At 36.6% G+C, this 22,260-nt stretch overlaps 1 protein-coding gene across 1 annotated transcript in view; it reads right to left on the reverse strand.

Annotated features, from left to right (window-relative positions):
* Window positions 1-21,927, reverse strand: part of FBXL5 (F-box and leucine rich repeat protein 5) — a 33,113-nt gene extending 11,186 nt beyond the window's left edge. Inside the window, exons 1-9 of the mRNA XM_016138413.2 lie at window positions 21,768-21,927; window positions 13,456-13,671; window positions 11,060-11,155; window positions 9,573-9,759; window positions 7,574-7,756; window positions 5,461-5,586; window positions 2,661-2,809; window positions 1,958-2,040; window positions 380-1,105 (exon numbers count right to left, since the gene is read on the reverse strand). Coding sequence (XP_015993899.2) covers window positions 380-1,105; window positions 1,958-2,040; window positions 2,661-2,809; window positions 5,461-5,586; window positions 7,574-7,756; window positions 9,573-9,759; window positions 11,060-11,155; window positions 13,456-13,671; window positions 21,768-21,851 — 1,850 coding nt within the window. The 5' untranslated portion in view covers window positions 21,852-21,927. The remainder of the gene's footprint in view (window positions 1-379; window positions 1,106-1,957; window positions 2,041-2,660; window positions 2,810-5,460; window positions 5,587-7,573; window positions 7,757-9,572; window positions 9,760-11,059; window positions 11,156-13,455; window positions 13,672-21,767) is intronic.
* Window positions 21,928-22,260: the final 333 nt, after the last annotated feature.

Genomic DNA, 22,260 nt, shown 5'->3' on the forward strand with positions numbered 1-22,260 from the left:
AGAATGTACACAAATAATACACAGCCACGGGATATGGTATACATGTTTTCTTCTCTATTACAAGTGTATGAGGGTGAAAGTTCTTAATCTTATTCATCTTTACGTCCACTAAAGCACCTTAGAAAATATGTTGTAGGCATTCGCTAAACATTTACCAAACTTTTGTATTTATGTTTTTCCACGTATCACATACTATTTGAACTGAAATGACACTTCATGCTGAAATTATACTGTTCCACCACTCTGACGCAGGACAAATCTTGGTTAACTTTTGTTGTTAAATAAGTAAGCTAAAAGGCATGACTTAGATTCACATTTTTATAGTCCATTGAGAGTGAGAACATGTCCATGTCCTAATACTCTACAACTGATTACTTACCTGAGACCATGGTCTGTGATCTGATAACATCCAGACAAACTGAGAAACAGGAGCGCACGGCCAGTCTCTTGTTCAGATTTTTCACTCCCAGAGTAAAGCAACAAGTCTTTTTCCCTCAGCAGTCTAGTCCTTGCTTTTCTACATGCTGCGGAAGACTCTGGGAGTGCTGACATAGTTCTTAGAGCTGTTCCTGTACAACAAAATGAATGACCACAGTACGCAAAGGCTGGAGAAGCACAATGCTGCTGCCAGCAGATGCTAGTCCTTAGTCCAACGATGTCCTTACTGTAACAACCAGAGGAAGAACAATTTAAGTTGGAAGCCGTTTCCATTACACAGAGACTGTCAACATTTCTATGTCTCCATTCTACCGCATCTTCGATATCGGCCAGATCTTCAGCATCTAACATCCACACATAAGGAGAAGTGAAATCTTCAGAAGATATAGGCTTAGTCCAGGGGTGTTCATTATCTATTTCTTCTCCAATGCCCTTGTTAGTTAAATCATGCAGACAAGCATACTGCTTGCTGGACTGCATGGTAATGTCTTTATTTTTCCATGTAGTCAAAGTAATTTTGCTTGCAGAAGTTTTCAAAAGGTCACTCTGATGAGATGTTAGAATTCCAAGAGCTCTAGAAATCTTCTCTAGAGCCACATCTGTGATTTTTTCACATCCAGACAGATCAAGATGCCGAAGACTCTGGCAGCAACCAAGCCAAGACCAGCTATAATTAAGAGGTAACAAGACTATTAGTGGATATTGTTAAAATTCTTCAAAAGCATTTGATTATATGTAAGTGATGGAAACTAAACAAGGATTTTTAAATCTAATGTAATCAATCAAACTGTTACTGAATATATAAAGTCAGGCACTATTTTAGATGTTAGAGATACAAAAACACGTAAGAGTGATTAGGAACTAAGAGTGTTGCTAACCTAAAAGCTAGGAAAGGAGAAGACTTAGTTTACTTTGCTAAAAAGTAACCAGCAGAGGAAAAGCTGTACACACATGAAAGGAAGAGAGAAACTAGTCATCAATGGAGAAAGAACCAGAGGAAACAAGCTCTAGGAAGCGGCAGAGATGAGCCCTAGCCAGAGAAGGGTGCAGCTCTCTCTCAGAAATGGGAAGAGAGGCGCTGAGACAAACACTAGGTTGAAAAAGAGAAGAGTGAGATGGAGCAAAAAGAAATAAAATCTGTGAAGAGTGTGCCCAGTTTCAGAATAAATATGAAGAATGTAACAGGGAGCTTTGCCAAATGGTACTTGGAACCCAAATTAAACTGTATACGTCTTAAAAATATTTGTGCCAATCTACATGGTTGCATGGCAAGGCTCAAAGGCCTAGACATGCTGTAGGACTATACGGATGACAGGATGTTACAGATTGGAGTTTGGGATCGGCCGGGACATATGGACATGAGGCAAAGAACTAGATGGTACTAACCAGTTACAGTCATACCCATCTAAGATTTAACATTAAAAAGTAACAGTAAAATCAAATTACAATTATGCAAATGAGGAATAATTCCACTGATTCACAATTAGACATCATATTTAAATATTCAAAAATAACTGACCTGTCAAATGCAGAATCTGAAATATCAGTTTGGGTAAGATCCAGATGCTCCAGATTAGGACAAAGCTCCAAAATCTGCCTAACCTAAGGGGGAAAAAAGTCACTGTGAAGACTTACAGACTTTTAGTTAGACAAGCAGAGAACATTTAGCAAATAATACAATCCAGCAGTTTTCAAATTTCTGTACATGTAAAAATCACTTCAAATCTGCATTACCAGTATATATTCTGGGCCTGAACTCCAGAGAATCTGCTTTAGTAATTGTAATTGTGAGCTTAGACCCAGGATATTTACGTTTTGAAGGAACATCCAAGGATACTCTGATGTGGGACATCACAAGATACATTTTTAGAAAGCAGAGATTTAATCTCACTTGCCCATCTTACCATGAGTCACATAGTATAAAGAATTATAAAAAGCTGGGCTTCGTCACTTAACATCTGCAAAGCTGAACAAACTGTTGAACCCCTCCTAGTCTCTGTATCCTTTTCTATAATGTGTAGACAATGGTATATCTATGTACAAGGATTACTGTGAGAATTGAAATGAAATAATATGAAAGTCAGCAGTTTACGCCTACCCCTGGGAAGGAACTCTCATGGGTAAAGTTTTTTTTTCCTTAATTAAACTCAGGAATAAGGAAATCAAATTTAGATCGTTGCTACTTTTTATTAATACCCAAACTAGTGATAATTTATACATACCATTTTGCTGGAAACTGCAGAGCTGTATGCTAACACTAAAGTTTTGACAGAAGTACCAACATACGGCAGAACATTATGAATTAATCCATGGAGTAAACGTTTTTCCATTTGTGCAATGCTGATAGCCATCGAATCCTCTGCAGACTCTTCTACAAAATGAATTCAAAAGAATGTGATACACTAATTATAATTAGGTTACTCAAGGAATCACCGAATCATTAAATATGAAACATTTTTTGCTATCCTTAAACTCCCTTATGTATGCAAAGCAAGGTAAATGGACAAGGTCTCACTCTCCAAGACTTAACATATAACAGGTTTGACATCAACTAAAAAGAGATAGAAGGAAAAAAGTTTACAATAAGAATAAAAATGAAAATTTTTTTCATATACTTCAAGGTTGAAGGTGATTTTCATATCAAGATAGGTAGCAGAGGAAAGTTAAAAATAACTCTAGTTTCGGGTGCTGAAAATGGTTTTGGAAAAAAAACTTTGAATACTTGAAGAACAGCAGGAGTTATTCAAGAGAATAGAGAATATCAAAAGAAAAATGAGCCAGAATAAACAGATCGTTTATTATTTTACTTAAATAGGAGACAGAGCTAGAAGAGATCTGAAACAATTAAGATATCCTGGTCACAATGAATCAAGCAAAGTCCCTCAGAATTTTTAAGAAGTTAAAAATGAGCATGGTTTTTGCATTTTGTTTAATAACTTCTACAGAACTTGAATATTTACAACAGGATGCACTACTGTTACAACAAACATAACAGTAAAAAAGAACCCTACAAACTCCAATTTGATATAAAGAAAAAAACACACTAAATACATTAAAAAGAATAAACTAGTAATTTTATCACCTTGCTCAGGGTCCCATTGTTGTTATGCTTACCTGAAGACCTAACTTGAATGTCTCTAAACATAAAACAGTTTAACAGAATAAGTTAAGGAAGTCATATTAAAAGAAAAAAAAAATGTAGCTGGGCAAAAGGAATATAACTAGAAAGGATAATTCTGAATTTGTAACCAGTGGTTCCATGTTTACAGATATTATCCTAAATTCCTCCTTTAGCCAAACATACATAAAATACTGGCATAAATATAACTTCCAGTTAACTCTATTTATTCTACTCTAAATTTATTCCCAAATGATTCTGGTTTTTGTGGCCTTCCTTATCTAAATGTGTATTTACTGTGAAATCGTAAATAAATAAATAACAAGCATCCCATGAAGAATAACAACATACAATCACTTCTCTGAAGGACGAACAAAGACGGCCACGCCGGAAAAACCACTAGAACGAGGTAGGGCCAGAGCTCAGTCCTATCACCTCAGAGAGGCTTCATCGTCGCAGCCTTAGCCTTTCCCTTTCGACAGGACGGAGAACGACGGCCTTCTCTACAGCTGTCTTCAAGGGTTGAGGCAAATACACTAAGTTTGGTAAAGCCTTTAAAACTCAACATGGGTATCATAAATTAATTTTCTTGAATGGACAAATCAAGTCTTCCCTAAGGTGACATCTAAGTAAAGACCTTACTTCCTTGAAATATTTGCTCAGATTTCTAAGGGACCTTAACTAATCTCTTTATTTAAAATCATAACTTCCTTCCTCTCTTTCTGGCACTTCCCTTCTTTATTTTTATCCACAGCACTTGACACTATCTAATATTGTATATATTTTGTCTGTTTATTGTCTGCCTATTCTCTCCAATTTTAAGTTAAACAAGGCCAGGGATTTTTCCTTTTTCACTATTAACATCCTGCCCAAAAAGTGCCTGCCACAGGGCAAGCCCGTCATCAAATCTAACTGGGACAGATCCCTTTCTTCTTTATATAGCACCTTCCAAAGGTTCAAAACTATACCAAAATGTGGCACCTTCATTTCATTAAAAAAAAAAAAAAAAAAACTTGCTGTTGAAAGAATAATCTTTATATGTATAGTCTTTACTTTGCCAGACCACCTTACTATTTTTTTAGTAGGTAACTTATAAACAAAAATTTCCTATAGATTCAGTTTTACCAAGTAGAATATTTTATCTGTTAATTTTTTGTTCCTAGTTTATCATCTTCTAGTAATTATTATCTGAATATCAAAGACAAATTTTATATCTTCCTCCTCCATATTCCCAAATAGCATCCTTCTGCATCTCTATTAAAATTCATTTTTGATTATGTACTTTTGAATTAAGGATTGTGTATTCTAAATTTTCACCTGTGAGTTCAAGGGTAGAGAAAAAGTCTTATTTACCCTTGAATTCTCCCACAATACTTAAATAATGGCTACACTAGTTTTTACAAATCTTTACCATTTGCAAAAGATTTTCATATATGTTACTTCTCAATTTTACAACAACCACGTGAGGCAAATGGTTTACTGTTTACAAATGAATAAACAGTTTCATGCTCCTTCCTGTGGGCCACATGTGTCTCAATAAATACCACTGAACTGAACGAATGAAATGGCTCTAAAAAATATATTGTAAACTGAAAAGCACTGAACATAACGAATGTACATTATTTCAATAAGGAAAAAACCTATCGTTTTCTGATTTTTTAAAGTATTTAAATATAAAAACATGGGAAACAACCACACACATATTTAAAAATTACTTTAAACAGAGTACATTTTAAATTTGCTAATTATACCTCCAAATTTTAAAAAGTAGTAGGCTTAAAAAAACACCAATTTCTTTAGAAAACACGAAGTACATAAATGCTCACACCTAAGTACTTAATTATTAAATGTGGTATTATTTATTAAAGCTCCGTGTCATAACTTGAATTCCGAACAAGGCTTACCAGATTCGTCTATGTCGGCATCTTCGTCCCATTCCTGAAAAGCGCGACTTTCATCTTTTCTATTTTGCACCCATTCCTCATCAGGCTCGGTGTCAAGGTCGGTTGCAGGGCCACTATACCAGTCACCTACCCGGCAAATAAACAGAACAAAATAAGATTAGACTGACCACCATTACAAAACAGTAAACTATAATAAAAATATCTGCACACAGAAAAAGTTGAACCCTAGGCAATGGGCTAGCTACTATTAGAAATAGTCAACTGTGGTTACAGAAGATTACACTTAAATAAGCAAAGAATTCAATTCCAGATGTACTAAAAAGAACTATTAAAAATAATTATCAATGGTCTTACATGCAGTTTTAGAAAACACTGAAAACCACCTAACCTTTTTCCCTTACTGTGGCCTCACACTGGCTCCAGCAATACCCCCATTATGATGATGGCTAATAAAAAAAGGAAGCAAGACTTTCAGCTCAACAGTAAGTTAGACAGCAATTCAGAAGTCGATGAGAACAAAGGTCAAAAGGAAATATTAAGGTAAAACTAAACCATAAAGATCCTGGAGAATAGAGTACAATTAAATTATATGACTGTGAAGTGCGAGACAATGCAGAATTAATTTACTGAACTCCCAGCATTACATCTTAATTAGCGTTTCTCAGCCTATACACTACTGATGTCCTGCGCTGGGTAGTTCTTTGTTGTGGGAAGCCATCCTGTGCATTGCAGGGCATTCAGCAGCAACCCTGACCTCCGCCCACTGAGGCCAGTGTATATAATCCCCGGATTGGACAAACAAAAATGCCTCCACAGACATCTCCAAATGTCCCTGGGGTGGGGGAGGGGGTGTAAATCAATTCTGAATGAAAACCACTGGAAACAAATACTACAAATAAATAAAAATAAATAAAAACCATTTTGATCAGACCTTTTTAAGCATACTGAAACAGAAAAAAAGGCCACATTTTAAGATCCAGTTAACTCTGAAGTCTAGCACAGCATACCACGTTTGATCTCTATCAAATACCTACATTATGCATTTAGTCCCAATAACTCTTCATTACTTAAAAATATAGCTAAACAAAAAATATTTAAAAGATCTACATTTGCCTGGACTTTCATTTAGTAATTCATTATACTACGACTAACAGAAAAATTTATACTACATAAAAATAGTAATTCTAATCATTTGTATCATATTGTCTACCCAAAACTCCAAATAACTTCACTAAAAAAAAAAAAAGCGAATATTTAGCAATACCTTATTTTATAGTGCTACATATTAATGGAAAAAATAAAGCTTTTAAAATCAGTCATAATTTAATTTTGCGAGAAATATAAATTTCCGTGTCAAAGTAACAAATTATAGAAAACTAAAAACAACTATGTGAACTTTGGGTTAATACTCACCTAGAAGAAATTATTTTAATTCAGTGACAGAAAAATATATGTAATATTAGCTATATTTATCCCATTACACTATATGTTCATGAAAAGAAAATTTTCTTTTAATTGTTCACATGTAAAAGTAACTTACCACATGAAGTTAACACGAAATTTCAATTTATAGAATGAAGCATTACTAATCACAAAAAAATATACTAAAGACAAAAACAGATTCAGTTATTTCAAGCCACTACCAAAAACGGGCATAAATAGTACCTCATCTTTAAATTTTATAATTAATTTATTCTGTATTTTTTTAATACTCAATCGAATTATTTAGAATTGCTCTGACAACCTATTAATTTTATTTTTAACTTTCTGTTACGGAAAATTCCAAACACAGTCAAAAGTAGGAATAGCATCTAAAAAGTAGCACAGTGAATACCCACGTGCTCATCACCTATCTTCAACAATGATCAACATTTTGCCAATTATTTTGCATTCCCTCCCCAACCATTTTTCCCTGATTACTTTAAAGAAAACTGCACACATCGCATAATAAAGCCATGACTATATCAGCATTGCTAGCTTTTCAATGATGCATAAAGAATACATAATCTAACTATGAAAGTTTCCCTCCCTGACCTTGCTTATTAATGTCTATGAATAGTCATCTCGAAAACAGAGTGAAATATTTTTAAACAACTGGAATCCCATTACCTACCTCTAGCCCAGTGAACAGGGTAGAGATGTTTCCAGAGCGATCCAGTTTTTGCCAGCTGAGACCACTTAGTGCTCACTTGACTGCAGCGACACAATTCCTGAGGATTGAGATAACTGAATATTGACAGCATTACCTCAGGAGGAAGGTGGGTTATACCTGTGGATTGTTCTGACACATCCGTTTCTGAAATAAAAAAAAAAAAGAGAGAAAACTTTAACATTAAAGGCTATGAGAGCAAACGCCGTAAGAAATTACAATCACATTTCTATAAATAAAATCCAGTGCCTAAAATCCACTCCTTCCAGCTTACAAGACGTGAAAAGGAAATAACATGGATTAGAGGTAACATGGGGATGTTAAACTTGTTAAGAACCCGTAGGGTTAAAACTATCATGGCCCAAATCATACTTCATCAGCAGGAGCTACACTAATGAACACAGAATTGACTTCCTCTTACAGAGGCGTCACAGAAAAAACAATACTCACTTTGTAGCATAAGAAGCATCATTTGGAAAAGGTACCCAACAGATTATACAGCTTTAAATCAACGAGGGTAGAGTCAGCCAGATTATGAGATCTCCAAGGCATTTTAATGACACACGAATCTCACATTTTCTATTCATGCATTGACTCCTCTATCTTCGTTATGCTCACTCTTTGATTTTCACATTTCATGTGAGGTCTGTGAAATTTGAATTCTTTAACCTATAGGTACCCTAACCTACTTATATATTATTTATGAGCCATTTGAGACAATATAAATATTTCTAATGCTAGTATACATTTATTTAGAATCTTTCATCAGCAACTATTGTAGGAAAAAAGTCATTAGATGTCTAATTTCCTGTAATGTATCACTTTAGTAGCAATTTTCTGAAAGAAAAATGCAAATAAGGTACACAATAAACATAAAATATAAGAGTCATCATTAAAGTACTACAAAGAATATGAGAACTTATGTATCTGATTTGTCTTCACAAAGTAACTTAAATATAGAAATGCTATGATCAAATTATTTTAACCTAACTTTTTAATGGCAAATATTTTAAAAATAATACAGCTATAATTTGCTTTGAAGAAATGAAAAAATTAAATGTAATAAGCATGATGCTTTTAAATCCCATGTTATATTACAATTAAACCAGACACAACAGGTCTTGGCTTGGTGTCTAAGGCACAAGATGAATTTCAGAGTGAAGCACACAAGCTTTATGGGTTTAATTATAGCTTAACCTAGAAAAACATCTTTGTTTCAACATGCATCTCACCTACTTTGTTAAATAAAAATAAGAGAAAAGGAACAATTTCAAAGAATTTTAAGCCATTTTAAGTGTCATTGATATTGCCCATACAAAAGCAGCAAAGGAATTTTTACTAGCCTAAGGATGTCAATTTTCCTTAATCATGTTTTAAAAGGCAAAGCTACAGAAGATAAATAAGAATAATGAGAAAATAGTCTTTTTAAGAAAAAAATCAGGCATATTTTATTTGCATTTCTCATTTGTTTTCTCAAAGTAAGTGTATACAGAAAAACTATGCCTCTTATATTCACTTTCCTGTGTATTACTGGATATAAGCCAAGAGAATGACACATGGGAAGGGATGGAGCAAAAAATATAACTGATTTTGAAAACTGATGAAAAAAACAAGGAAGGATAAAAGCAGCCACTATTGTCAATAGAGCTCAAAAAGTTGGATGATACTGCAAAAGTGCTATGTATATGGTAGTTTTTAATAATTCTGAACAGCCAATTATTATTATTATTACATGTACATATAAATTCCTTCAAGAAACACTGAATTACATATGGCCCAAGCATATGAGATTTTAAATTATAACACTAAATTCTTGGATAGAAGCTACTGTCTTCAATTAAATTTATACTTGAAAATAAATGGCTAAAATTATTCCTCAAACAAAACCTTAAGTTCATAGCAACAAGAAACAAAATGCCTTGGAACTAATAAATCATTCACTATTTAAGCATATGAATCTCACCTTTATCTGACTTTTCATCCACAGAATATTTAAAAAACTTCTGTCTCTCCTCAGCTTGATTCCATAGGTTCAAACCTCTGAGGAGTTCCGCAGTATCCTTCTGAGAGCAATGTTGTGCAATCACTTTCTTTTTAATATCCTTAAGCTCTTCATAGGTAAAATATTCCATTAACATGGGCTGAAATACCTAAATTAAATAAAAAGATCATAAGGAAAGATGCTAAATTAACTTGTTTTACTCTATACCTTTTAAATTATCAATGGCTCAAGTCCAGTATTATGACCACCTATTTCAAAGTGATAAAAATTTTATGTTACCACTGAGTTTATCTAAATTATGAAAAGATTATCACCAAAAGGTCTTTCCCTCAATGAATTCTCTGGCTGATAAGTCAACCCTAAATAACTTCAAAGCATCAAAACCAAAAGGTCTTCCTGTAGAGAGCTTGTCAAACGCTCTTGATCATTCTCTTACGGTTAGACAGTTAGGTCAGTTAACTGCCTTTTGCTACAACAGTAACTGATCTCTGCCCAAACAGCCTCTAAATCCTATGAGAATAGTACGCAGTGTATCGAAACCCTAAAACTCAGAGGTCTACTGAGACCTTCAACTACTCAAAATGACCTACGAGATTTCCTCTTCAAAACAGAAGCTTAGTCCCAACTTCCAGTGTATAGAATTAGAACCTATAGAGGTGGAGCTTTTGTATTTTTTCCAGTTCCATGGCTAATTTTGATGTGCATCACAAGGAACACTGCTGTAGTAACGCAGCAGTTCCAATGCTGAATGCTTGTTACAGTGACCTGGGAAGCTTTTAAAATATACCTATACCAGTATCTCCCCCTGCTGATTTAACTGGTCTGAAAAGGGCTTAAAAGTGGGTTTTTTTTTTTTTAAATATAATCTAATTATAAGGCGAAGCTATAATTGAGAATCACTATAATAACTGGTTTATAGCCGAACAAGTATAGAGTTCCTCATAAAATATTTTCTCTATTCCTTACCCTGATATGCATTCCACTTTAGAGAATGAAGAGAATGGGAAAATATTTTGCTCATTCAGTTAGTGATATCCTAATACATGTGCATTAGGCATAAGACTGATCATTTTAATACTACCATTTAATTACTAAAATCCACTACTAAAAATAGAACACTAAAAAGTCTTCAAACTTAGCATGAAAATACAGAAAAAGTTTAAAGAATCCTCTAAAGGTTCTGAAGATGCATTAGGGTGGCATATAAAATTATTAACACTGATACGGTATAAACTACATAAGAAAATATTTATTGAATAAATGAATTAAAATCAATAAAAAGCCACAACACCTCTCTGAGGGAACAAATTTACTGATTTTTTTCTTGGACTTTTCTTCATTTCCTAAAGTAAACTGGAGGCTTCCAAGAATTATTTTGAAGAATTAAAGGCAAAATAATGTTTTTAAACTTTCATAAATCAAAATCACAAGAAAAAAATTATGCTTACCTCCTCTTCTTCTTTCATATGAGGAAGAAAATCTCTTGTAAAAGCCTCCAGTCTCTCTTTCAGCTGTTTCGCATAATTTAACTGCTCATATTCATTCTAGAAACAAAAAAAAGTTTGTCTTCTATGAAAGTTATGTTCCATTATTTACATTGTACCTGATCCTAGGAAGTCAGTTTAAAATGCAACATAAAACCTTAAAAAAAATAGCCTGACAAATAGCAAAGTGTTTTCTGTACTGTTCTAAGTCTACAAGATGCGCTTAAGATCTTTTAAAGGAATCCTGAATTCCTTTAGTAATGGCATCTCGTACTTCTTTTTTAAAACGTCATATAAATTCTAAAAATAGCAAGCATATCTCCAAGCAGTCCTCAAGAGCCTACTGGACTCTATCATTACAGAATCCCTTTAAAGTCATCTACGCAATTCAGAACACCGGTTACATTAGCCTACAGAAGACCATATACACTTCTAAAGAGCAGGTATCAATTTCTAAAGGCAAGGAGTTCACAACATCTTGAAGTAAAGATTGTAAGTCTGGACAACAACTAAGAAGTTCTTCCTCATGTAAACTAAGATCACATTTCTAGGCAACTTATCCATCACTTATACATCAGCCCTCTAAACTTAAAATATGTGGAATATTTACAAAATGATAAAACTTTTTAAATGTGGGAATATTTTATTCCTGCTGAGTCTTCTCTCATCTCCTCCTTTTGGACTAATTTATTCAAGTGCTTCTCAATATTCTATCTAATGTCCTACTCTCTTAAGATTTTACGAGCATACCTAGTGGCTTCCCTTTCCTCTTACATGCTAATAATTATCGACTTTTACAAACCGAATCACCTTTCTGACCCTGACCCATCTACGCCTCCTATTAATAAATACCCATCTGGATTGCACAAGCAGTTCAAACCCGACTAGTCCATACTGGATGTTTTTATTTCCCAAGTATCTTCTGCATTCTCTATAAATCAGATTCAATTACCATTCTTATTTGCTTTCTCTTTCTCCATTCCTTCTCACTTCTGTGCAAGTATTTCATCCCATCAATTTTATATGTCCTACATAATTCTCCGAGTCTGCTCCCTCCCTTCTATCTCCACCAGTCACTACTTTATTCTTTCGTTCAGATCTTTATCATTTAATAGGTAATATATGAACATAACATAAAGTTCAATGAGTATAAAAGAGTATCCAATAAAAACTAAATCTCCCATGATCTCTACCCTGTACCCACCACTACCCATCTCCCACCTCCCCACCATGTGGCTACTGTGTGTTCTTCCAGAAACTAGCACAATATTTTTTTATAACAGTCTTCCTGCTGAAGTCTTTTGTTTCCCTTCAAGCCATCCTCTTCCCTACTGCAGAATATTCTCTCTAGAACACAATTCTGTAAGTGGCAGGTGCATGGTGGTCTGACAGAGGTGCAACTTAAGTCTATGCTTCACTCAGCCAGCAGGGGGATAAACAAAGACCAAATTTCAAATATCCTATAATATGTAAATATAATTAATAGAAAAATCTCTCTATATCATTATCCTAAACTATACTCAAAAATAACTTTGTTATGCAATTTAAAATTACCCTGTTTGGTTAAACCTTTTGCCCTAAAATATGGAAAAAGAAAATATAGTGAACATTTTAACTAACATTCAATTTTAAAATAAAACTTATAAATTGTTTATTCATTCTAAGTAACAATTTTACCTTTAGTCACCAGTAACTGCATCTATTCTATCTTTAAAAGTTCAGAAAATAATTATAAGTAAAAATTTTATGGTAATTAAAACTTCGACTTCAAATGGAACTTCAAGTTTCAGGGAGCAGCACTCATTATAGAATTTTACATACAGGAATGAAGAGGTAACTGACAAAAGGTTCTCATCGAACCTGAGTGCAGTTCCACTGAGCCCTCTGGTTCCTAGGTCTGATTCTGAGCTCTGTTCTTGGCCCACTTCGTCCAATTTTAGACAAAAAAATCACGCTGAGTCAATTTATCAAAAATCGCCCCTCTTGGCATCTTATCAGCCTCAGTATCTGGTTAACGGACACTTGGGATTTACCGCGCCCTGGTCTGCCTTCGAGAACAATCCTCGAGTCAGCCCAGCAAGCACCTCCCCAGCCGACGTCTCCCCTTAGTAGTTTCCCGGTCCCTCACCCTGCTCCTTGTTATAGCCCCGCTTGTCCTTGTTATCTTCAGAGCTGAACCCAATCTCTCTCCTCCACTGCAAAACCCCTTGAATAAAGTCTTCCTTACCGTCTTTAACAACTGTCGGAATATTTTTCTTGACTGTAACATCATTTACTAAAAAATGCTAACAAGCTTTGCCAATGACATACCAGAAGATGACACAAGCTGTGAGAGCTAAATACCTATTTGTGCAACTCACCTTAACATTCTTCAGTCCCTTTTCAAAGAGGCTAAGCATCTCAGAGAGTTTGTTGTCAGAATGTACATTATAGATGGTCCGGCTGCGTTGCTGAAGCAAACCAATAATGTATTCGTTTTCAATCTGCTCATGCATTTTGAACTCCTTAAAAGTAGCATACAGAGACTGCAGAAGAGCACGGAAATCATTGTTGTTGGAAAAGTTGGTCTTAGAAAGCTGAATAAAAATGTAAAGTAAAAAGAAAGGCATAATAAGTACATGTAAATATGCACCAACAAGAAATATTTAAATGCATTTAGTTTGTACACAGCAAAATATCTCACTTACACTGGTTAAAGTACTTGTTAAATTTAAAGTTTCTTTAAATAAAAGGGATTAGACTAGAGTACCTCCAAACCTAAAATTCCATTGGTCCAAATATATACTTAATACAGATACGCCACAAAGTCATATCTAAACATTAAAATAATTGTGTCAAGTACAGCATAAGAAATGTAGTCAATATTGTAATAACTATGCAAAAAAATCGTTCTGTTAGAATGTGGTAAGTGCTTTTCTTTGTTTAAAAGGTTCTTCATGTTACTATACTACTTTTGAAATGCACACAATTCAAAAATATTCAATTATAGTTTGTTTAAACTTTAATATCAAGATGAGTCTGCTCTATTCAGAAAATATCTAAAATATTGAGCTATTAGAACATTATTAGATATTTTTAGGGGAACTAATTTTTAAAAAACTGGAAAAAAAACATTTAGCAGCTGATGTAAGAAATCACGCCCTTTTCTGCAGTGGAAAAACTGCAACAGTACAATGTGGAAAGCTAGTACATCAGGGCATGAGGAAGTAAACGCATTCGAAGGAAAGAAACAAATCAATGAATTTATACACACACTGACATTTTCTTTAATTCTACTACTCAAGAGAAAATGACTATTCTGACATAATTTTAATTTTTTAATTTAATGACACATTAAAATCTCATATTTAAAGCATGTATTATCAACTTGATTCAAGTTAAAGTTCAAAGTACTATTAAATCCCTCCATTACTTCCACTGCCATATTAAATCTACCTTCAATTATATCAATTCCAGTTTCAAAATTCATTTTAAAGGGGGAAAATCTGATTAGGTTAGAAACAAGAGACAGTAAAGGGACGGGGAGAAGCTACTAACTCCATACTTCCTAGACCTGCTTTGCAAAGTTTGATCTAGTATTCCTAAAATGGAACACAGTCTAAGTTGTCCTAATTGCCTGTTCTTATGAAATACGAGGCTCATGACAAAGCATCAGAAAAGATGATTAGCTCCTAAAGCAAAGCTGTCCCACTGTAGCAACAGAACAAAGCATCGTCTGCAAAAGGAAGTATGGATTAGGTAATAAGAGTCATTTACAGAAAACGAGACCTGAGTCAGACTCTCTTAAAACCAAGATCCCGGGTCTACCATTTATTTAGCTGTGTATCCCTAGGTAAGTTAATTCTCTCCCTCGATGTCTTAAGCTTCTTCTTGGTGTTAAAAGGAAATAAAAACACCCGTACTTCACATGGTACTTGTGAGATTCAAATAAATGAGCTTAATAAATGTTAGTTATCACATTTTGAAAACAAATCATTTGTTTTTCTAAATCCATGCATTTTTCACTCTAGTCATATATTTAATGAGCAGCCACCATGAGCCAGGCACCACTTCCGGTACTTGGAATACACTGGTGAACTAAAACGACATCTCTGCCTTTATGAAGCTTACGTTCTCGTGAAGGGCAATAAGACAATGAACGGTAATCACAATAAAGAAGTAAATGATCTGGAACAGGAACTGGCAACATTTTTTGTAAAGGGCTAGACAGTAAATATTTTTAGTTTTGCAAGGCATACTGTCTATAGCAAGTATTTAATTCATTGTTGGAACACAAATGTAGTCATGCGAATGAGTGTATTCCAATAAAACTTTATTTATGGACACTGAAATTTGATTTTCATATAATTTTCACATCATAAAATATTATTATTTTGATTTTCCCTATCTATTTAAAAATGTAAAAAACATTCTTTGCTCTTAAGCCATAAGAAAACAGGCAAGATGATTTGGTTAAACCAATGCTCATTTTATCCCAAGAAATGCCACATAAGATCACAACAAAATTCACTGTTGCTTAATTTCAGCAAATACTATCATGTGTCATTTCATTTTTAAAAATTAAAATAGAATCAGTAGAGATAAAACATTAATAACAGCTATAATTTTTTTTAAAAGAAAAACAAAAGAGTGGCAAAAAAAAAAAAATGAAAATAATGCCCTCACATAACTTAAGGAAAATATCATCTTAAAAGACATGCAGGAAATTGTGCATACCTTCTCACTGGACTATTAAAAATATCTTTCAGATTTAATGATTAGCTAAGGTAAACCCCAGGTTTATATAACAGATTGAAAACCAAACCCGGTGTAAAAAGTCTCTGTTCTGTGTAGTCTATCCAGTACGGCTGGTACAAGTGCTGTCTCTGGAGCCCGATTACTTAAGTGTGAATCCACGTCTGTCAGCAGGTCATTAAATCGCTCTATACTTCGGTTTCCTCATCTGTAAAATACGGCTAATAATGCTAACTACCACGACATTGTTCTCGTGAGGATTTAATAAAGTAATATATTTAAAGAATACAGAATATAACATATATAACCCTTACTTAGGCTTTTCTGTTATTTCTATATTTAGTGCAAATAAAACTATCATCAGAAGTACTTATACTACCTAATTTTTCTCCACTTGAGAAACTTTTTAACCTGGTACTAAAGTCAGTTAATTTACCAATTAAAAGAATAACTAGCGCATATACAATTTAATTTTTATGAAATCTGTTTATATGAATTGTTTTTATTTGCCTCTCCAAAGGTATTTAAACATACAGACTAGATTGACAAGAGATCAGGTCTCTATGACTCTGTTTCTGTTCTTTCCACAAGATACAATGTTTGTCCCAACCACAAAGCTATCTTTTCAGATCCAGCAGAGTAAAGTGTCAAAAAGAATGCCAGCTCTAAAGCAGTAATATTCACAAGGGAGTTGATTGTCCCCCCACCTCACCCCCAAACTAAATGGGCAAGGTCTGTACACATTTTTGCACGTCACTACTGCATAAGTGCTACTGACATCTAGTGGGTGAGAGTCAGAGATCACACTAAACATCCTACAATGCACACGACAGTCCCCACGACAAAGAATCAACTGGCCCAAAATGTCATTAGTGCTGCGGTTGAGAAATGCTGCTCTAAAGAAGTGTTTTTCAAACATATTTAACCATGATCGTTAGTATGAAATACAGTGCAATTTAGACACACACTACAAACATTTCAAACAAATTTTACCAAACAATATTTCCCTCTCTACCCTGTGATGTACTCTAACAGTTTCCATTTCATTTTTTAATGCTATTTCTGGCCCACAAAACTGGTTTGATTACCCATAAAAAGGTCATAGGACACACTGTGAAAAACAATGTTCTACATTAGAATATAAACTTTTCTATGCGACCAATAAACTTGTATATTCTGATGTTTGGCAAATCCAATAAAGAACCTATATAGAATACAATACACATAATCAACAAATAGTAACATCTCCCATATTTTAAAAATTTAGAACTGACTTCCTGTCTTAGTCTACAACCTAAAACCTACAGCCTGGCATCGAAGTGATTTGAAAAGTTTTGTGTCACTTAAATACTTGCTAATAAGTTCAAAACTTGATATGAAAAACAGCATAACAAAACCTAAACACTATTATTATCCCAAATAAGTGTTTACTCAGTCAGATAATTCTTTCATTTAATCAAGGGAGATTTATACTCAACTATCCCTGGGCAAACTCAACTATCTCTGGTCAAACTTTACAGATAGAAAAAACTGTGAGCCACAGGTAAAATGTTTTGCATAAAATCATACAGCTAGTAATAAGTAGCAGCACCAGTAAGGTAATGCAAAACACACGGGCTTCAGAAAGAAGAAATATCCTAAGGTTAGAATCCAGGCACCCCTAATTACTAGTTAAGTGAGTTGGGTAAGTTACTTAACCACTAAGTCGGTTTCTTCGTCTTTAAACGAGGGATAACACTTGTCTCACAGGGCTCTTGTAAGGATTAAAAGGAATAATGTAAGCATGTAGTAAGAACTCATTAAATTCCCTTTTCCTTCCTCTCCTAGCTCTCGATTTAACAGCCTCCAATAAACCAATCTTCCCAAAGCCAGTTAATAACAGTTTTTACAGGTATGCAGAGAAATAGAAAAACAAGGAAAGCTAAATTATTCTTCATAAAGCTTTATTTGTTCAATTTTTTAAAAACAATCTGTTCAAATTATTCTGTACTTATTTCCTCCCTAGGACTTTGGTCGTAAAATGTCCTTTTTTACAAAATGATAAAGTAGATGGCATTTTTAGTACCCTACCTGAAAAATTGGGGCATACCATAATGCCTCCACCACTTAGAATTTTTTATAACTGGCCCAAGTGTAAGTCTGGAAATCTCTGTACCATGCACGTCCTCACAACTACCACCTACTCTGTTCTCAGAATAGAGACTTTAAGACCAGTCCTAACACTTTAATGGACAGCTGACCATACACCTCCCTCGGCTCTCACTATTCCACATTTGGATTTCCATCCCAGCACAAATGGTAGATGATAAACTAACTCCTTAAGAACACATCGCCAACACAAGCGGAAACTCAATGTTCACTGGCAGAATTAATGCCATTAAATTTGAGAATTAGAGGAAAGAATGAGGAACTGGAGTAAACTGGAAAAGGGGTGTCATTCAAAGCGAATGTTCACTGAAGCTATCCCAATTGGGAAGGTCAATGAATTAGCAGAAAGATTTCATAACAGACTGCCACAAAAAAAAAAAAAAAAAAAAAAAAAAAAAAAAAAATTCAGAAACTGCTCTGGTTTCATAACAAAGAAAATCAAACTAGAAATCATGATTCTGACGGGTTTCCATCTGAAACTATCACTAACTGCTTATGTAAACATGATCTAGTCAATCTAGGCCTACAAGTCCCAAGTATAAAACAAAAACCACTCCTGCCTTTACCTACCTCAAAGGACTGTTGTCTGGATAACAATGAAAAACCTTTCCAGAAAGTCATTTATAAATGTAAGAGGAAATCCACGAGCAAAGTATTAAATCAGGTATTATAAAGCAACATTTAAAATGGCCTACAATTTCGGAATGATTCTAAGTAAACTAGTCTGAGCATTTAAATCACTGAGTTGATGCTAGTAAATAAATGGATGCTTCTACAATACTTGAAAAGTTCGATATTAGAAATAAAAGTGACTTCTTTATAAATACCCGGCATTCGGAGTCAACATTTAGAATACAGTTGAAATAACATAATTTGTTATCTTTTTAGTTTGAGTATAAAAACTAGTTTTTATTTTGTAAAGTTTCACTACAGGCTGTTTGGGTTGGATATCCCTCATCTATACAACCAAAAGACGGTGAAGGCAAAACTTGAGGTGACAAATTATAATAAAAACAAATAATCCTCTGATGTTATCCAGCCATTGTTAAAGATTCATTTAAACTCTAGCTCCCAAAGATGTCCTAGGAGAGACTCCATTAGCTATCAGTATCAAGAAGAAATCCAGATGCAGAATTCCTATGCAGTTTTTTTTTTTCCTAAATCACTTCCACGGTTCAGAAAATTAGACTCTTAATCTTCCTGATGAATATATACAAAAATGTCATTAACCACATCTAATTAGTTCGGAATTAGTCCTCATTTATGCTATGTCAAATTGAAAATGCTTTCTAGTTATTATAAGAGGAAAACATTAAACTACTGAAAATAATCTTAGAAGACTCCAATATTGTTTTTAAAAACAGTACTGTATTTTCAAAATTTGTTCTAATATTCTTAATCACTAGGTAATGACATACAGTATTGGTGACTGACTTCTAAAAAATTTAAAGTAAGACTGGTTAGTCTAGTACATAAGTAAATAAAACGTCATTCTTAACCATCTTGGTAGAATATCAACCATCTGAAAATCTAATGAAAGCCACAAACCTCCCTAGGGAGGTTTGTGCATGAAAACTCCCATAACAGTGTCAGAAGATCCCCGGACTACAACTCCCCAAATCTAAAATAAACCGAAGACTTCAGATTCCTTTAGTCTTCACTAACTTTCCCTTTTTGGTTTTGAGAAAGTTAAAGAAAAAAAGAAAAAAACAAACAAACAAAATAAAACTCCCTATTTTTTTCTTTGCTTCAATTAAAGGATACTGTCAGAATAACTTATGTTCAAAAGCCAGTGGAGCTAAAAACACTAAAGTAAGCTAACTCAAAAATTCAGGGTTACTCAGCTTAACCAATGGCTCGCCATTCTTGATGCTTCTCCTGATAAGTGGTCCTCACCCTTGGCTACACAATGGACTAACCTGAGGAGCCTTAAAGTATACAATCATGTTCCCTTTAAGAGGGGGATTCATTTTGAGAAATTCGTCATTAAGCGATTTCATTGTTGTGCAAATATCACAGATACTTATGGAGTAGGCTATGTGGTATGGCCTATTGCTCCGAGGCTATAAGCCAGTATACCATGTTACAGTACAAAACAGAGGATTAAATCAAACAAAAGAGAAAATAATGCCATCGAACAACATGTGGCGTAACGTGACATGGTTTTATAGCAAACTTTTTTATAAGTAGAAAAATTACACTCCGAAACAGAAAGTATAGTTTAGTAAATAAACCAGTAACATAGTCGTTTATCAAGTACCATGTACTGTACAGAACTGTATGTGCCATCCTTTTACTCAAACGGCGATGCACTAGATTTGTTTACACCAGCATCACCACAAACACTTGAGCAATGCACTGGAGACTAGAGCTATGTTACTAAGCGATTGGAATGGCTCAGCTCCATTATAATCTTAGGCGAGACATAGGTCGTGTGTGGGGTTCTTCCACGACATAAAGTAGTTATGCAGCACGTGACCCTTACCTGATGCCTGAGTCCCACCCTATGAGATCCTGATTTTACCGGTTTGGGCATGCAGACTTTTAACAGCTTTTAGGGTGATTCTAAAGAGCAACCAAGGTGGAAGACCACTGTCCTAGAAGGCCCTGAGGTTTAAGCCTACATCTGAATCAGGTGTTTTTTAATTTTCAAAATGGAGGGAGGGAAAGGATGGTTGTGGGTGCGCGTTACATTGTTGCTTTTGAGTTTGGCCTAATGCGGAGCACACTACGCATTCTCCAAAGGCCTCCCTGGGCTACACGAAGCCCTCTCTCCTCTTAACAGTGGTTCTGCTTAACGATGTGTATTTCTGAAAATTCGTAAAAGGTGATTTACGTGCTTAAACTGTAGTTGTCTATGTTTTTTATTGGGTTCATTTCTACACAAAACAGAACTGCCTGAAGTTTTCAGGTTGTCCATATGGTCTCTCTCCAACACAAAACGACAAAAACGTGAGATCTTAATACTGTTTTTAAAATCATTAGCAAAAGGCCCTGAACGATCTCCACCAAAAGTGGTTTTTCGGCCTATGCTACAACCAATTAAGAGTCGAAAGAGGTTCGCAAAGATCAACCAACTTTTTCGGAGGCCCCTTTTTATTGGGGCCCACGTAAAGAATTCCAACAGAGAATAACTGTCTTATAACAAAATCTACATGGAGTAAATGCTCAGGACAATAAAAGTTGCAAGGAAAAGACACACACACGCGCGAAGAGGGAGCTGCTAGTCCCGAAGCCAAGAAACCTGGGTCTTCTCCCAAATCGAACCAGTGAAAAGGAAAGCTGGGGCGTACAACGAGCTGGGGTGGCGGGGGAAAGCTCCCCGCTCGGCCGGGAAGCGGGCGGGAGGTCCCGCAGAAGGATGGATGCGGGTGGCAAGGCGCCTCGGGAGCCCCCGAGCGCGCCGGGGGCAGGGCGGGGGCGCGGAGGGGCGGCGGGGAGCGGCTGCGGGCACGGCCTACCCCGCGCGGATGGCAAGGCCCCCGCAGGCGGCCGACCCGGCGTGCCCAGGGGTCGGTGGGGAGCGACGGCGGCCCTGCCCCGAAGGAGGCGCGAGCCGCGGCCCGGCGCGGCCCCGAGGGCGGCGGCCGCTAGGCCCCGAGCGGCGGGGCACGTCGGAGGCGGGCGCCCCGGGGAGGTGCGGGCGGCGGGCGCGCGGCGCTGACAGCTGCGCCTGCGGCGAGCGGCGCGGCGCGGCCCCGGGCGCTGCGGGCGCGGCGCAGGCCAGGCCGCCGGGGCACCGGCCCGCTCCTCGCCGCCGCCCTGGGCGCGAGGCCCCGCGCGCCGTTACCTTGTCACAGTACAGCCCCACCAGCTGCTTCATCCGCCAGTGTGGGCCGGTGAACACGTCCACTTCTTCGGGGAAGGGCGCCATCGCCGCTGCCTCAGCCTCCGCAGCCGCGGCCGCCGCCTCTCCATAGACACCCTCGCCGCGGGGCAGAGGCGGCGCGCCCCCCTGCGCATGCGCCCGCCCCGTCGGCGCGCGCGCCCGAGCGGCCCGGCCGGCAGCGGCGCGGGCGCGCGCGGGCCGTCGCCATGCGCTGCCCGCGGCCCACGTGACGGCGCGCGCGGCGGGGCTCGCGCCGCCCTGCAGCCTGCGCGCTGGCCGGCCCTTGCCGGGGACGGAAAGCGCGTCTTTCCTCGGTGTTACAGCATCACGCGCGTCAGCAGGGGAAGCGCTGTCGTTTTAGGGGCGCTCTCAGCGCGCCTCCGGTCGCCAGCGCGCTCAGCAGGCCTTGAGGCCGAGGTGGCGAAGCACAATGGCCGCGGTCGGCCGAGACCGC

The sequence above is a fragment of the Rousettus aegyptiacus genome, unplaced genomic scaffold (assembly GCF_014176215.1).
Source record: "Rousettus aegyptiacus isolate mRouAeg1 unplaced genomic scaffold, mRouAeg1.p scaffold_m13_p_10, whole genome shotgun sequence".
Lineage (NCBI taxonomy): Eukaryota > Metazoa > Chordata > Mammalia > Chiroptera > Pteropodidae > Rousettus > Rousettus aegyptiacus.